This window comes from Adiantum capillus-veneris, chromosome 22, assembly GCF_014529385.1.
Source record: "Adiantum capillus-veneris isolate H3 chromosome 22, ASM1452938v2, whole genome shotgun sequence".
Lineage (NCBI taxonomy): Eukaryota > Viridiplantae > Streptophyta > Polypodiopsida > Polypodiales > Pteridaceae > Adiantum > Adiantum capillus-veneris.
In genome coordinates this window covers 46,272,783-46,291,376 of record NC_140952.1, presented here as the reverse complement: position 1 = coordinate 46,291,376, position 18,594 = coordinate 46,272,783, and the positions used below count along the sequence as shown (strand labels likewise).

Here is an 18,594-nt window from a genome sequence, read left to right as displayed (position 1 = left end):
AATACTTACCTTACCAGTTTATGTCTTTCCTCTAGTACCTCGAGGATATCCTTCACCATTCATTAAACTTACGAGCCATGTAAGAACTCGTCATTCGCGTCTTTCCGAGAATCTGTTAAGTCAATTCCACCTTCTCAATCCCGAGAAGAATCATCCTCCTAAAAACAAATTTAGGTCTATGTCCTTGCGCATAACCTTGCGCTATTAGTCCTGAGGATATTAAACCTCTTGTGTCCTCCCACATAGGGAAGGCCGAAATTATAAGAGTATTAATCTTGATGTCTTCCTTCACAAACAAAGTGTGTGATCACCGTAAAGAAGGTTCTTGTTTCGGGTAGTCGCTCAACGTAGGCGGACGGTTCCAATCCGAAGATTCTTTGTGCACGGCGGCACTTCCTTCCAATCTTTTCCTCCTGCGAGTATTACCACCAACAGTGATTTCCCGACGCCCATTAGCGTCTCTTCCTTACAAAATCATAAAAAATGATTCACCTTGCGAGCATTAATGACGATTTGCAAAATGTCAGGCAGATAGGATTCTAGCCGTAGCATTTTCTGAACGTACTTTCAAACCGGGTTCTCAATAGAGCGAACCCTCTTTGATTCTAAAGGATGTTCTCCCATATGTAATTCTTACCATTTTGAAACGGTTGGCGAATTATATCTTACGAACATAATAGTTCGAATTTATTCGAGCAACGTGTAAATGCTACTTGACTTGCTCATGGAGAAACATATACCGCAACCAAAAGTTGCTTCTGTAATGGTAAAAGCACATAGCATACTCAATGATCAACGATCATCAGAAAACCTCTTCTCGGTAGAGAAACTCAAATTCCTTCTATCGAACACATCTCAAATAGAGATTCTCGTGTCGGAATATCCTTGCGCGCAAAAAGGCGCTCAAGAGAGTATAACAAACTCTCATTCAGTTCGTGGCATAGGTCTGCATCTACGTGTGTTATCCATGTACTCAAAAGTGTACATAATTCTCAAGCTGTGTTAGAGTTTCGGTGAACTTGGGAAATTTCCTTCCCTTCGTAAGATCCTTAGAGCGAAGACTCTCAACTTGACGATCCCTTGGCTCGATCTTAGAGCAAAACCCGCTCATCAAATAATTCTTGGATTCCTCGAGCACAGGCCGTAGTCGTCGTTGGTTCCTTCCCTCGTAAAGAAAGTGTTCATTTACTTGTGCGAAAAGCACTACCATATCTTCCCTTACCGGGTAGGGGGTGTTGGTTCATAAGGTCCTCAAGCTTAGTGAAAGCTTTTCTTTGGTTGAAATCTCGGAATGGTTCCTTCCGTTTTGCCGTCCTACCCGCAATAGCACGTAATTTGTTGGTGAACTACCGGATACGAGATCAATATTTGACCTTCCGGATGGTTGAGCAAACCAATTCATCGCATAAAGCAATGTTTCAACTCAATTCTACTCTCATAAACACTTGAGAGTGATTGTCCTTGGTTAGACACATGCATATCTTGTGCATAAAAGCAATACGCAGTTTGAGTTCCTCAAAGATTTAACTTTGATCAAAGACCTGCCCTCTCACTTAAAGTTCGAGGGTCTTTTGTTCAAAATCTCACGAGTTAGATTGAATTCCCTTACTCCAAACTTTCTCCGGATAGCAATGTATCCTTCGAGGAGAGGTAACAAAAATTCATTGTTTCTATGTTCAATGGTTCCCGTCCCACTGTGGGGATTAGATTCTATGTACACTGAGGTGTACACTTTCAGCTTGTATTGCTGACTCCACCATCTGCTGCAAAGTATCTTGCAGATGCGTTTACAAAATTTGGGCAAAAGTCCTTCGTTAAATTTGTTTATCTTTCCTTCCTCAGAGAGGATCGAGAGTGGAGCTACCTTGGCAAGAGTGAACCACTACTTGCTGTGACTCACTCGTGTTCCTATTGGGTAAACCCATCCCAATCTTCTTGGATGCCTTCCTCAAAGTGTAGAGGAAAAAAAAATTTGTTGAAAAATTCAGCCTTGAATTGAATCCAAGTCTTGTTGTAAGTTCCTTGCAGAGCTTTGGTATACCACCAAGTACTTGCAATCCCCTTGAGGTGTTTAATCACATGCCTCATCTTCGACGCTTTTTCAGAAATTGCCGTTTGCAAAGGCAACTTCAAACTTGTCGAATCAAAGCGGTAGCTTTCGGGGCATCTTCTCTTCCGTCAAAAGTATCAAACTTGCCTGGAAGTGTTCCTAGGTCTAGAGACCTTCTTCATATCCTTCCCGGAATGACTGGATTTCATGGCTATAGTTCTGGATTGACGTTCATGGATATTTTTTGGATTCTGAAGAATCTCTAGCATTCTGCTCCTTGGATTCTCTAGGTTCTTGAGCATCATGCTCTTGTCGCCTTCTCAGAGAATCCCAAGCCTTGTGTCGACTTCTTGCAGAGAGAAAAAAAATTTCCAACTCTACGAGCTTTTCCTTGCAGGACTTAGGGTTCCGCCTGCTTACTTCTCTCTTGGCTTGTCATGGCTTCTTCCCGTATCTTCCCAGAGTCGTCCTCCTGTACAAAGAAAGAGAGGAGACCATGCTCTGATACCACTGTCACAAACGGGAGCGCATAACAATATAAAATATACTCGGATAAATAGAATTTATGACTTAATACTGAAGCCAAAGGATATAGAGAGAAATAAATAGATAGAGAGAGAGAGAGAGAGAGAGAGAGAGAGAGAGAGAGAGAGAGAGAGAGAGAGAGAGAGAGAGAGAGAGAGAGAAGATCGACACAGTATTGGGGACCAGAAGATGGGCTGGTCCCCCCCCTTAAAGAGTATTCTTTATTAGGGAGAATCTTTTTACAAGCACAAGAACCGGAGAAAACCCCTCCATTCTAAATCTCTGACTCGATGGTCGTTCCTTCCCGTAAGGGAAATCCGAGAGACAAGCTCTCAATCCTTTTTCCGTCTGTACTCGGAGTTGAGACTCCGTAGACAATTTCCGAATTCCGTTTCCGGAATTCCCAAGCGTAGGCCGAAAAGCCTTCTCGCTTCTCCTTCGCGATGAAGTACCTACAAACACACATGCAAACACACGACAACAATTGGTATGGCGAATCCACAATAGATACCTGTCGCTCTTGCGCAGGAAAAGCGACTTCCGTGCTTCTTAGTCTCGCGATCTCTCGCGTCTTCTGGCGGCAGAGTCTTCTCTTGCTGGCGCTGGCAACCTCCCTTCAGTGAGGGCATGTGGTGCTTTTATAGCTCCTTCACCACAGCACGAATAGCTGCTCGCGGAGAGATCGCGGCCGTTTTTTTTTTTTTTTTCAATTTTTTTTTTTTTTGTTCTACCCGAAATAGGGAGAGAGAATTCGCTGGCTAGTTTTGTTGCTTTATTTTCTAAGTGGCTGCCCACTTATTAAGTGGACGGCCGGCATATTTTTAAAATTGGTATGAACCTGCCCAAAAACTCAATAAAACCTTATAAGTTAAAAACAATGCTTTCACAGCACTTCCCAAGCGTCCCTGGATGCAACCACATGCACGAATGCAATGCAAACATAGATTCCTCGCGGGAAAGCGTTTGCTCTTCCCGGAAAACTTGTTATTCCGCTTTTTAAGAAAAGCTTCTCAGAACCCATCTTTATTCTTGTGCTTGCGTCTTTACGTGTATTCCTCTTTCCAGTTCGGATTTCCTCTCGACTATGGATATCCCCTTTCTGATGCACGCGTCACCCACCTTGTGACGCATCAGGAATACCCATCACCTAGTCCTTTCCTACCGAACTTACGGTACAATCCCCTTCACGATGCTCTATGTCACCCATCCTATGACGCATCAGAGATGTCCGTTCCCGGATGGTCGGATACTTCTTTCCGATGCTCCTTGTCACCCATCCGATGTGACGCATCAGAAGTACCAATTCTTGGTGGCCTTATAGATATTTCTCCAGTGAGAAAAACCCTCTCACTTAAAATTCCAATAATTCATTTAGAATTATTTTTCCTGTTGTTCCAAGCGAGAAAACCCTCTCACTTATAAATCCAATAATTCATTTAGAATTATTTTGCTGTTAGATAAAGCCAATTTAGCAATAGTAAATCTCTGGCATGCGTGAAATGCTCAGCCACTAAGCCATCATGATCATATGCTCTCCCATTCCTCATCCTGTCAATGGCCTTCCTCACCATCTCAGCAGTAAAAAAAGCACATGTGCGTGGGCATGGATCGGGGGGGTCGGGAAGGTGAGGCTGCTCAGGAACTGTGTACAAAGATGATGCATACTGGTCCCAGGCCTCTGTAGAAGTGATGGAAGGGGGGGGGAGTGCTCATGAAAGAGCCTCCATGCCTCACGTGAGTCCTGACTCAAGAATAGCTGGTATAGATCCTGCTCTAGGCGAGCCAAAAATGCCCTCTTCTTCCGCCGCACTAGGTGTCGAAAGTCAATCTGTGACTGCCTGTGAGTGATGTCCCCCAAAAGCACGTCCCTCTGAAGTCTAGCTCTAGTGTCCTGGCATTCCTCATCATACCAATTGTTCTGGGGCATGCTCCCCGAACGACGTTTCTGCTCAGGCTGGGTATGTGGGTATGCCTCTGCTGCTGCATCATGTAGTGTCTATGTCAGTATAGTAGTAAGCTCCTCCAGAGGTCGCCTGGCTCCTCTGTGCACAGGTGTCTGTAGATCCCATCTATGTATACAGAGTCCATCTCCCGCGTGAAGGTGTAGCGAGTACGGGCTGCTGCCCGTAGCCTGTGTACTATACTAAACTGAAAAGAAATGGTCAGCGACACAAGAGCATGATCCACTGCCACACCAATAGGTTTGGGTCCAACCGTGAGGTCCTGGATACTAGAGATGAGGCTCGGCTGTGCCGTGACATAATCCACTGTGCTGGCTCCATGTCTATGTGGAAAGCATGTAAAATTCCCCGCAGCGGGAAATCTCTGAAGGCCATTCAAGATGGCCAATCCATGTGTAGTCCCCATGTCTATCAAGTGTCGTCCACACTCAGTGTGTTCTCCATCCTATGATAGTCTGGATAGGCCCGTCTCTACAACATCCAACTCTCTCAACATCTCCTCTGAAGTATCATAAAATGCTGTCTGATGATGGGCAGTCCTAGCATTGAAACCCCCTAGAATGATGATGTCACCACCTCTAGAGAACTCCCATATGTCATCATCTAGAATAGAGAAGGGGGACTGTCCTCTGGGTGGTGCATAAACTGACGTACTCGGGGGGAAAGTAGCAAATAGCAATGTAAAGATATCTGCCTGTCTCTGCTCTCAATCTCACCCACATGTACCTAGCTTGCTCATCCCTGTGGGCTATATGTATCAATGATTGCAACTCCTCCCTGAATAACGCTGCCACTCCTCTTGAGCCCCGCCCTCTGTGCTCTGATCGTGTCTCATGTCTACAGGCTGTCTCCCATCTATATCCACTAATGTGAGGCATAGATTGCCCCGGGGCTTGATGTGTCTCAGAGTAGAAGACAATGTCTCTTCCGGTAAAACTATCCTCAAAAGCACCCACATCAAGGCGCATAGATCTATTACAATTCCAGGTGGCAACTTTGAGTGTGGTCCCATAGGTCTCGCACCATCATGTGGAGTGCCGCTCTACAATCACCACCCGACCATCTCTGTAGCAGGCCGTCTTTCCCTTCTCCCTTGCCGCTTGAATCCCTGGCATTACCTCTCTCATATGCGCAAGTTGTGTGAGAGTGAGGTCATCTCCAATTAATATGCCCGTTTTCTTTAGTGTAGGGCGCTTCTTCAAGAAGTCCTTCTTTGCCTCCATGGATGGGAAACGGATGATTAAAGCTCTCTCCTTTGAAGTCTCCCCATTGCCTTGTGTCTTCTTCCCTACCTTGCATGCCTTTGTATGAGTAGCCTCACTACCCATCATGTGGAGAAGTTCTTCGACTTCCCCTTCCACATCATCTCGGTCTTTTAGACCGGTTACTCTTATATGCAAGGCTCTAGTTTTCCTTCGTTGCTCTTCTTCTAGAGTCATGTTGATGATTGTAGGAGTGGGGACGGATGTGGTCCCTTTCCCTTTCTTAGCAACTTCTATCCAGGTCTCGGCCTCATCCGCCTACTTCTGCATCTTCGTGATCACATCCATCCACGAAGACGTCTTTACCACCTTCTGTTTCTCCTCCTCTGTGATCATCCGTACTTGCTCCTTGATGACCTTGATCTCGTCTATCACCAAGGGCTGAAATTCCCCTTCTTCAAGTCCACTGCTTACTCTATCTGCAAGCTCTCACTTGAGGGCTGTGACCTCTTTTCTAAGTGCTTGTAGCTCTGCGTGCAAGTCCTCTTTCTCCTTCTTCCATTGCACGCTTTCATTGAGAAACATTTGAAGAAGGTTGCCTTCTCTTTTCACCATCCCATTGTCTCTACTTTCCATTCTTTCTTTCCCTTTCCATTTGTGTTATCCGCTTGTTTGTAAGCACAAAGGTTGCCTTCGTATGGGGCTTACATACCGGCGAAATGATCATGGCCTCCACTGGCAAAGCGCTCATGTCCTCCATTGGCGATGCGGGTATAGCTCGATGCTCTGGGTCGGCTGAGTCCATGCGGACAGGGCACACTAGAAACCAATCCAAAAACAAGGATAGGCGAGCGAGGGTATATCCTCCTCAGCTCGGTGAGCCAACCACGGCTTACAATACAAAATGGTGAGGGATCAGAGCACGCTCGCTCACCCAACTACTGGCATACAAAGATGTGGGTTCGTGGCCCACTCGAGGAATCAACACAACCTCCAAAACAGCTCGACGCTCTGGCTCGGCAGAGTCCAGGCGGAGAAAACAAAATACCACAACCCGATGCGGGTATATACGTCAACTGAGCCCATTGCGGGCGTTAGCAACCGAAGCAACTCAAATGAAGGCCTTGCGCCCGCGGTCCTGTGATGAATCCGTGTGACCTTCCAAACATAAACCTGCGCAGTTCCCTCAGACAAGCCCCTGTTGGGCGCTTGCTCAATCCATGCGCAGCCCCCTCTGTGTGTGTGTGTGTGAGAGAGAGAGAGAGAGAGAGAGAGAGAGAGAGAGAGAGAGAGAGATGCGACCTTGTCCTGAGCGTGCCCATGTGACCTGCGCGAGCCCGTCAGCTTCATGCCCGACCAACACGAGCTGCTGTCACCTACGTGTGAACTCACCTCAGCGCGCGAACTCCTCACTGAAGCAAAACCTGTAAGTTGCTGCCGTGACCTGTTCTTTCACCCAGGGCTGCACTCCACCTGCTTTCTACATTCTCTGGTTGTTGCCACGAAGCTCTCTACACAGCCTGTCAGCTACACACACACACACACACACACACACACAGAGAGAGAGAGAGAGAGAGAGAGAGAGAGAGAGAGAGAGAGAGAGAGAGAGAGAGAGCGAGAGCTTTTAAAGGCCAAAATGATCTATGAGACCAAATTGATACAATCCTTGTGAATCTAATCCAATGTCTCGGTACAAAAGTAAAATGAAGTAAAGTGAAAGACTAAACTAAAGATTAAAATATTTAGAGTGAAATTATCATCATCATCATCTGTGCCCGAGGATGCCCGGCATCAGACGTTGTCCGAGAAAGTAATGCATCGATTGCTGAAGAGCTTCGTCAATGTCCACCTCTGTAAATAGTCGTACTGGGGTCTCCCATGTCGTGCTAGAATAGTCTTGATTCTTTGATGGAGCCTCCATCGATGTCGTGGTCGCCCCCGTAGACGTGGGCGTCTAGCTCTCCCGAGCTCAGTGGCTTTGTCCACTAATATACCTTTGGTAGAAGTGGGCTTTGAAGTCTGCTGTGAAGCATGCTCATCTGGCTGCTGAGTCCCTGCTTTAAAGAAGTCAATGATTTCCCTCTGTGAATGTCTCCCATTGACTGGTGTTCTCAAGAGACTCTCCATGTGTCTGCGCAGCTCTAGCAAAAACAACCTGAGGCATCTCTGATCCTGATATCTCTTGAATCTAGCCAACGGTCCAAAGCCCTCTGGGAGTAGACAGTGAAAGCGGCCTCGTATCTCATAGTATACTGGACAATGACAAATGTGATGTAATTCTGTCTCTGGCTCTATATGACACAACTGGCATATCTTGGCTTCTGCTCGTATTCCTCAAATCTGCCAGTCTCAATCTCTAGCTGATGCGATGATGTGCACATCTGACCAATATCCCATAGGATAAATGAGTGTCCATATAGGCCGGTCTGATCTCATATCCATCCTCTGTTAGTTGGAGGAGATGCTCTCTATAGAGAGCCATCTTCGTGCCCAACTCTTGTACCGGTTGTATCATGTGCTTCTGGTATCTAGTTGAATCAAATTCTGACGTATAAGTCTAGTGATCTCTGTCCGTGTGAGAGAAAGGGAAGGTGCATCCAAGGAATACAGGAATGGATGCAATCTATCCATGCTAAAGCCATGTGACTGAAACCATGATGTCATCTGTCCATACCAACATGCTGTGTCGCTTTGTAGCGCTAGCTTTCAGGATGACTCAAGGGCTAGCCGAGCAGATCTGTCTTTGGGGAGGTCCCGTAAAGTATGCATGACGGAAATTGATCTAGTAAGGGCCTCAACTACGAGAGGGCTGGCAGCTAGCTCAACGTGAATAATCTCATGTGGCATTGATGCCTTAGCCCGAATCATCGGTGAGATCATAGAGACTAGAGGCCTCTCCATACGACTCCATTCATTAGTGCTACCAGATCTACCGTAGTGGTCCACTAAGGGCGCCCAAATCTGAACCCCATAGAGCATAGTTGAAGCCACTAGAGTGTCAAAAAGCACAGCTTTGTTCGAGGTTCCTGAAACTGAACGTGCGGACACATCTTCTCCAATCCTCCCAAGGCTGCATAAGCTCTCGTCAATCTAGTCTTTGCTATTCTCCTCAAATGAAAACGCCGGTCCACTGAAGACTACCCCAAGATAGGTGTATGCATCTGTATACTCCACCGTCTCCTGGCCATATGTAAACGTGGGTACTGACCTCGTGACTCATTGTGGTGTGGTGTTAAACACCATAACCTTGGTTTTCCCCAGGTTAACAGGCAATCCACTATTGTTGGCAAATGTGTACAAAGCGTCTAAATGACACTGCATCCCCTCTGGGAAGTTGGAAATCAACACAATATCTGCAGCATAGATAGATAGATAGATAGATCATAGTTACAGTTGACGGAGGGGATGGGCTTAGGGACGGGGGATGGTCGGTTCCCGGACGGGGACGGGTGGGGACGGATGGCAAATGGCTTGCCAAGTGGGAATGCAGTCAAAACGTCCCGGGGACGGCAAGGGACTTTTTTTAAAAAAGTTTGAAAAACTCATTGTTTCTAGTGGCTAGTTCCTCTCCAACAACCATATGTTTGAACTTTGAAGGACCCCAATGGCTATAAAAGCCACCCTTTGGGTCCTCATTTCTCGATGTTTTATTAGCACATTTGCGTCTATATGACTCATGTTCTTTGGTCTATTTAGTGTAAATTTGTGGTCAATACCTTGCACTTTCCTTTATGCGTGAATCTGGGCTTATCCTAGATTCATCTAGGTATATAAATTTGTGGTCAAAGTGATGATCTATGTGTATGGCATGGGTGTAGGTCAATTTTTTTTTTTTTTTTGCCGTTCCGATCCCCATCCCCATTTCCTCACTTTTGCGGTCCCGTCCCCGTCCCCGTCCCCGTTCCCGACCTCGACCCGCCGTCCCATGTAACCATGAGAGAGAGAGAGAGAGAGAGAGAGAGAGAGAGAGAGAGAGAGAGAGAGAGAGAGAGAGAGAGAGAGAGAGAGAGAGAGAGAGAGAGAGAGAGAGAGAGAGAGATGTTATATTAACGTCTTCAAAAGGCCAAAGTGACCTATGAGACGAGAAAGTTACAATGCGGTGTATCTGATACAAAGTCAGATTAACAAAATAAATTAAACTAGGATAACAAAATATAAATACTGCGGGACCCTAAACTAAGCAGTACAATGTGAAGACAATATGGGAGGGGAGTAGAGATTCATCTTCATCTGCACTCTGGACGACGAAAGAGTATGGCTTGAATCCTTTGCTGTAGCCTCCTTCGAAACTGTGTAGCTCCTCTTCTCCATCGAGGTCGTCTAGATCTCCCTAGCTCCAATGCTCAGTCTATGAGAATGCCAGTAGTGCGGGTAGACCTCTCCACCGTTGGTTGCTCCTCTGTCTGTTCTTCTGGGTGTACAATATCTAGTGTAAAGAAATCTGTGATCTGTCTCTGGGGATGTCTCTCTTCAACTCTCCTCAGTAAAGTTTCTCTATGCCTGTGTAACTCAAGTAGATATAGCCCAAGACATCTTTGATCCTCATAACTCATGACCCTAGATAGAGGCCCAAAACCTTCTCTGAATAGACAATGAAAACGGCCTCGTATCTCATAGTACACTGTGAAATGACATATGTTATGTACTTCTGTCTCTGGTTCTAGATGGCATAAGCGGCATATCCTGCTATCTGCTGGTGTCCCTCTGAATCTGCCAGTCTCAATCTCGAGCTGATGTGAGGACGTGCGTATCTGGCCAATGGCACAACGCAAACCATGCGAAAGATGTGTGTCCATATAGCTAGGTCGAATCACAAACCCATCCCTCGTGAGGTGGAGAAGATGCTCTCTATAGAAAGCCATCTTCGTGCCCAACTCCTGTAACGGCTCTATCCATGTCCTCCTCGTGTCCAGCTGGATCAGATCCTTACGAATGAGTCTATTAATCTCTACCCGTGTCAGAGACCTCAAGGGTGCCTGTAGAGAGTATTGAAAAGGAGGCAACCTGTCCATGGTGAAACGATGTGTCTGAAACCATGATGCCATCTGTGCATACCAGCATGATGTATCCCCATTAAGAGCTAATTGTCTGGAGGACTCTACAGCCACCCTGGCATATCTGTCTCAGGTAGTATCCCACAGACTGTGTACAAAGGAGACTGATCTGGTAAGCGCCTCAATCTCCATAGGGGGGGCACCTAATTCCGCTCGAATGATATCATGCGGAACGGAAACCTTGGCTCTAATCAGATGAGAGATCATAGATACCAGGGGCTTCTCCATACGCCTCCAACCATCCTGGCCTATAGAAGGTCCCCAAACTTGCACCCCATATAACAAAGTAGAGGCAACCAAAGTATCAAAGAGCCATAACTTTGTCCTAGGCTCCTGGAACTGAACCTGCGAACACATCCTCTCCATTCCTCCTAGAGCCGCACCAGCTCTAGTTAGTCTAGTCTCTGCTGCTCTTCTCAAAGAAAGTCTCGGCCCAGTAAAGACTACCCCCAGGTAGGTGTATGCATCTCTATACTCCACAATCTCCTGACCATATTTGAAAGTAGGTACTGATCTCCTGACCCATTGCGGTGTGGTGTTAAACACCATAACCTTGGTTTTACCTAGGTTTACACACAGTCCACTATCCTTTGCAAAACTGCGTAGTGCATCCAAATGTCGTTGCATACCTTCTGGTGAGTCAGATAGAGCACAATATCATCAGCATATAGCAACAATGGGGTCCACGTCCCTGCCAGCTGGGCACCCCTGTCACCCTCTCTGTCAATGTAATTGGACACCTCATCAACATACATACCAAATAAAGTAGGAGACAATGGGCAGCCCTGTTTCACTCCAATAGTAGAGTGAACTAAATCAGATACCCCTTCCGAAGTGCGTACATGTCCCACCACTGATCTGTACAAAGCCATAATCCCCCAAATCACCTCTATGCGCACCCCCATCTCCTGCAGTCTGCGCATCAATCGAGCTCTTGGTACCATGTCAAATGCTTTGCGAAAATCCACAAAGCTACAATAGATCCGTCTCCCATGTGCTCTGCCCTCCTCAATGATGGCCCTGAGTGTCAGAATATGATCAAGGGTGGAGAAACCCCTCCTGAAGCCGGCCTGACCCTTTGCTCGTACACCCTCGCCCTCTGCCCAATTACTCAAGTGTTGCTCCAGAATAGATGCATACAACCGTGCCAATGTGTGTCCAACCATAATAGTGCGGTAGTTCCCAGGCTCTGTAGGGTCACCAGCCTTGAAGATGGGCACAATATTAGACAACCTCCAAGTCTCAGGTAATCCCTCACACATGGCACGATTGAACAACACTGCGAGAACCTCCATCAGCATATCCCTGGCATGTATAAAGTGCTCCGCTACTAGACCGTCATGATCATATGCCTTCCCGGTCCTCATCCTGTCGATGGCCCTTTGTACCATCTCAGGTGTAAAGAAAGTGCTTGTAGCTGGGCAAGGCTTGGTATGGTCTGGAAGGGGTTCCTGTCTAGGAACCGTATATAATGATGTCGCATATTGGCCCCACACATCAGGTGAAGTAATCACTGGTGGAGGGGAGTGCTCATGGAAGAGTCGCCCTGCCTCTCCTGAGTCCCTACTAAAGAACATCTAATATAAGTCTCGCTCCATCTGAGCCAGGTAAGCTCGCTTCTTCCGTCGCACAAGGCGTCGGAAAGCAATCCGAGACTGTCTGTAAGTGATGACTCCTAAAGGAAGATCCCTCTGAAGCTGGGCTTTCATCTCTCTGCATTCCTCATCATACCAACTATTCTGGGGCATGCTCCCAGAATGTCGTCTCTTGCTCGGCTGAGTGTGTGGGTATGCCACTGATGTAGCCCCATGCAGTGTCTCAGTCAGTAGAGTGGTGCACTCCTCCACTGAGAGGCCTGTACCATTTGTGCCAGTTGTGCCTTCCAATAGACGGTCCCAGATCTCCTCTGTATAAACGAAATCAGTCTCTGGTGTAAACGTATAGCGGGTGTGTGACCTGCCTCCTGATGTCTTGGTTGTACTATACTAAAATTTAGCGGACAGTGTCAAGAGAGCATGATCTACTGCTATGCCCACTGGCCTGGCTCCCACTGTGAAATCCTGAATGCAGGGGACAAAGCTCGGTTGTGTCATAACATAATCCACTGTACTGGCCCCATGTCTGTGTGGAAAGCATGAGTGAGAGAGAGAGAGAGAGAGAGAGAGAGAGAGAGAGAGAGAGAGAGAGAGAGAGAGAGAGAGAGAGAGATGATGAAATGAAATGTTATATTAACGTCTTCAAAAGGCCAAAATGACCTATGAGACCAATCTGATACAAAATAGTGAATCTAATACCATGTTTGGGTACAAAAAGACTAGAACAAAAATACTACTACTACTACTAGAATCCATCCTCATCTGCACTTCAAATGTCGAGAGAGTATGGCTCGAATCCTCTGCTGTAGTCTCTGTCGATGCTGTGTAGCCCCTCTCCTCAATTGTGGCCGTCTGGATCTCTGTAGCTTTAGTGCTCAATCGATGAGAGTGTCTGTAGTGGTCGAATGAGTAGGGGCCGAGCTCTGCAGTAATGGCTGCTCCTTTGGCTGTCCCATATCTAGTGAAAAGAAATCTGTAATCTGTCTCTGGGACTGTCTCTCTCTAGCTCTCCCCACTAAAGTGTCTCTATATCTGTGTAACTCAAGTAGATATAGCCCAAGACATCTCTGATCCTCATATCTCATGACCTTAGAGAAAGGACCGAAACCCTCTCTGAATAAGCAGTGGAAACGGCCCCGAATCTCATAGTACACTGTGCAATGACATATGTAATGTAGCTCTGTATCTGGCTCTACCTGGCATAAGCGGCGTACCTTACTTTCTGTTGGTATCCCTTTGAATCTACCAGTCTCAATCTCCAGCTGATGTAAAGATGTGCGAATCTGACCAATAACACACCGCAAACCATGAGACATATGTGTATCCATGTAGCTGGGTTGAATCACAAACCCATCTCCCGTGAGGTGGAGAAGATGCTATCTATAGAAAGTCATCTTTGTGCCCAACTCCTGTGACGGCTCTATCCATGTCCTCCTGGTATCAAGCTGGATCAGGTCTTGACGAATGCGTCTAGTAATCTCCACCCGTGTAAGAGACATCGAGGGTGTGAAGAGAGTATTGGAAAGGGGGCAGCCTTTCCATCGTGAAGCCATGCATCTGAAACCATGATGTCATCTGTGCATACCAGCATGAAGTGTCCCCCTCAAGAGCTAATGTCTAGAAGACTCAAGGGCCAGTCTAGCATGTCTGTGTGTAGTAGTATCCCACAAGGTGTGCACAAAGGAGACTGATTTGTTAAGCACCTTAATCTCCATAGGAGGGGTAGCTAGCTCTTCTCGAATGATAGTGTGGGGTACGGAGGCCTTGGCTTTGATGAGACGAGAGATCATAGATACCAAGGGCCTCTTCATAGGCTCCAACCATCCTGGCCTTTAGAAGGTCCCCGTATTTGCACCCCATACAACATAGTTGAGGCTACTAAAGTATCAAAGAGCCATAACTTTGTCCGAGGTTCCTGGAAGTGAACCTGTGAACACATCCTCTCCAAGCCTCCCAAGGCCGCATAAGCTCTAGTCAGTTTAGTCTCTACTGCTCTCCCCAAAAAAACCCTCGGCCCAGTGAAGACAACCCCAAGGTAAGTGTATGCATGTGTATACTCTACAATCTCCTGACCATATGTGAAAGTCGGTGCTGATCTCCTGATCCACTGTGGTGTGGTGTTAAACACCATAACCTTGGTTTTACCAAGGTTTACAGACAATCCACTATCCTCTGCAAATTTGTATAATGCATCCAATTGTCGCTACATACCCTCTAGTGAGTCAGAGATCAACACAATATCATCAGCATATAACAACAATGGGATCCACGTCCCTGCCAGCTCGGCACCTTTGTCACCCTCTATCAATGTAATCAGACACCTCATTAACATACATACTAAATAGAGTAGGAGACAATGGGCAACCGTGTTTCACCCCAATGGTGGAGTGAACTAAATCAGATATCCCCTCCGGAGTGCTCAGTGCATACATGTCCCATCATTGATCTGTATAGAGCCATAATCCCCAAATCAACACTATGGGGATCCCCATCTCCTGCAGTCTGCACGTCAATCGAGCTCTCGGTACCATTTCAAATGCTTTGCGGAAATCTGCAAAGCTACAATAAATCCGTCTCCCATGTGACTTGCCCTCCTCAATGATATCTCTGAGTGTCAGAATATGATCAGAGTGTAGAAACCCCTCCTAAAAACTGGCCTAGCTCCTTGCCCGTACACCCTCACCCTCTGCACAATTACTCCACTGTTGCTCAAGAATGGATGCATACAATTCTGCCAATGTGTACCATAAGTGTGGTAATTCCCAGGCTCAGTAGACAACCTCCAAGTCTCAAGTAACCCCTCACACATGGCACGATTGAACAACACTGCAAGAACGTTTACCAGCATATCTCTAGCATGTATAAAATGCTTTGCTACTAGACCATCAGGGTTATATGCCCTGATGGTCCTCATCTTGTCAATGGCTCTCTTTACCATCTCAGTGGTAAAGAAGGTGCTGATAGGTGGGCATGGCTCTGTAGGATCTGGAAGGGGGTCCTGTCCAAGAACTGTATATATATATATATATATATATATATATATATATATATATACACACACACACACACACACACACACACACATGCATACATACATACATACTTACATAGAGAGAGAGAGAGAGAGAGAGAGAGAGAGAGAGAGAGAGAGAGAGAGAGAGAGAGAGAGAGAGAGAGAGAGAGAGAGAGAGAGAGATGAAAATGAAAATGTAATATTAACGTCTTCAAAAGGCCAAACTGACCTATGAGACCAAAAGGTTACATGTGGTGAATCTAATACCAGGTCTGGGTACAAAATGTACAAAGAACTGAAAAGAAAATTGTGGGTAGGGGTGGGGTGAAAGCTGATACAAAGGGAATACAAAAAAAAGGGGGGAGGGGGGGGGGGTGAGCCGATACAATGGAGCTCTTTGACAGTTGAGGCATCATATACATATACATCAGTATCCAAAAAGAGAGAGAGAGAGAGAGAGAGAGAGAGAGAGAGAGAGAGAATGAAATGAAATGAAATGTTATATTAACGTCTTCAAAAGGCCAGAATGACCTATGAGACCAAACTGATACAAAGTGGTAAATCTGTTACAATGTCTGGGTACCTTAGTACTCAAGTACTAGGTGTGAAAAGTGTGAAAGTGAATGCGAAAAACTAAATACAAAGTATTAAATAAACTTCTTAGGAGCATTCTGGGTGTCTGGCTAGAATGATTTTAATCCTTTGTTGTAGTCTCCTCCGGTGAAGTGTGCTTCTGCCTCTTGGTCTTAGTCGTCTCGATTTCCTAAGCTCAATCGCTCTGTCAATTAGGGTGCCTTTGGTATGAATGTGGGTACTCCTTTGTGTTGGCTGCTGGCCTCCTGCTTCCCCTTCCACTCCTGCTTCACTTGATTCGAAGAAATCTGTGATCTGCCTCTGAGGCTGTAGTGCTCTTTGTCTTCTCATTAGATTATCCCTGTGCCGATGTAGTTCCAGTAGGTACAAGCCTAAGCATCTTTTATCTTGGTATTGCATGATTCTATCTAGAGGTCCAAAGCCTTCTTTAAAGAGGCAGTGAAAACGCCCACGTATCTCGTAGTATACTGTGCAGTGGCATATGTAGTGTAATTCTGTCTCCGGCTCCATTCCGCATAACTTGCAAATTCTGCTTTCAGGTGGGATTCCCCTAAATCTGCCAAATTCAATTTCCAACTGGTGTGAGGATGTACGAATCTGACCAATAGCACATCTCAAACCATGAGATAGGTGGGTATCCATGTAACTCGGGCGAATCACAAATCCATCTTCAGATAGTTGTAGGAAGTTTTCTTTGTAGTCGGCCATCTTCGTGCCCAGTTCTTGTGTAGGGTCTACCCATGTCCTCTTAGTATCCAACTGTATAAGATCCTGTCGGATGATTTTATTAATCTCCGTTTGTGTAATTGCCAGTGATGGAGCCTCAAGTGAGTATTGGAAGGGGGGTAATCTTTCCATACTGAACCCGTGTCTCTGAAACCACGATGACAGTTGCGCATACCAGCATGATGTATCCCCTTTCATTGCCAATTGTCGAGAGGATTCGAGGGCCAATCTAGTATATCGGCAGTTATTTGTATCCCACAAACCATGCATAAAGGACACTGATCTGGTAAGAGCTTCAATTTCTATCGGAGGGGCCGCTAGTTCCGCTCGGGTAATCGCGTGTGGTACGGAGGCCTTGGCTCTAATCAATCGGGAAATCATAGATACCAAAGGTCTCTCCATTGACTTCCAATTATCCTGATCCACAGATGGTCCCCAAATCTGGACCCCATAAAGCATAGCCGAAGCCACCATAGTATCAAAGAGCCACAATTTTGTTCATGGTTCCTGAAACTGCACTTGTGAACACATCCTCTCCAACCCTCCCAAGGCCGCAGAGGCTCTAGATAATCTAGCATCCGCTGCTTTCTTAAGAGTAAACTTCGGTCCTGCAAATACCACCCCAAGGTATGTGTATGCATCTGTGTACTCTACTGTATCCTGGCCATATGCAAATGTAGGTGCCGATCTCCTAACCCACTGCGGTGTGGTGTTAAACACCATACCGAGAGAGAGAGAGAGAGAGAGAGAGAGAGAGAGAGAGAGAGAGAGAGAGAGAGAGAGAGAGAGAGAGAGATTGATTGTTTGAATTTTTAGGCAATTGGACAAATTGTCTATATCCGACCATATGTCTACGATTTCTCCATTGAATGGGTATTAACTTCTGTCTTCTTGCTAACCCTTGGATCGGTAGTCACCACTTTCATTGGCGAGCAAATATCGGAGCTGAAGCTTGGCAATGGAACTTCTTTCCTGATCTTTACAAACATTGTATCTTATCTTCCTGCTTCAATTGGAAGAACTGTTGTCCAAGCTTTAAATGATGGAAACTACACAGGCCTTGGTGTCATTTTTCTCTCCTTCTTCCTCCTTGTTTTGGGCATTGTCTATGTGCAGGTTAGTGTGATGCTTTTAACTCAATGCAAAACATTGATCAAGCTAGAATATTATATCAAGCTAAAATTAATCATGATTTATTGTCCAGGAAGCCGAGAGGAAGATCCCAATAAACTATGCTTCCAGGTATACGTTTGACAAAAGAGGAGTCGGGAAAGCAGCTTATTTACCCTTCAAGGTTTGTGCTGACAAGTCCCATTCTTAATGTGAGGTGCCTTTTAGAGCCTGTGCGACTCTCTCTGTCCAATTCAGAGCTGCAAGGAAAAGTGTAATTGTTTCTGCTTGATTGAGTGCCGATGCGTGTGTGCCATGTTGTGGCACTTCTGGTTGTGACACTCTCAATTTTGTTACTTTCCTCATGAGACCAGCTCAATGGTGCTAGTCCATCATATATCCACTTCCTCATTATCAGTCACACTAGCATGTGCAAATCATTGCTTCTTGCTGCTGTTTAGTTCTTATATCATTTTTGATCTAAAATAAGTAGCTGTATGTACGTGTGAGAATAAAAGGACAAGAGATAATTTGTTTGTTTTGTTTCTTTTTTGGAAATCCATATTGGGTTTGGAGACATACAGTATGCTCTTAACAACAGCTAGGCACCAATGTGGTTCATAAAATGTCCAGGTCTCTTTGTGGGCTTTGGGAGAAAGAAAGTGAGAATGGAAGACAGAATGAAGGAAAGAGACTAACTGAAGAGAGTATTTGTCCCTTCAAAGAGTGTAGGGTCTCTTGCTCACATGTCTCTGTAGTATGTG

The 18,594-nt window shown here is 45.9% G+C and overlaps 1 protein-coding gene across 1 annotated transcript in view; it reads left to right on the top strand.

The window, feature by feature from the left end:
* SCY1 (SECY homolog 1) overlaps window positions 1–18,594 on the top strand; it is a 98,562-nt gene that overhangs the window by 46,365 nt on the left and 33,603 nt on the right. Inside the window, exons 4-5 of the mRNA XM_086495396.1 lie at window positions 17,537–17,836; window positions 17,925–18,014. Of these exons, the coding sequence (XP_086351522.1) occupies window positions 17,537–17,836; window positions 17,925–18,014 (390 nt within the window). The remainder of the gene's footprint in view (window positions 1–17,536; window positions 17,837–17,924; window positions 18,015–18,594) is intronic.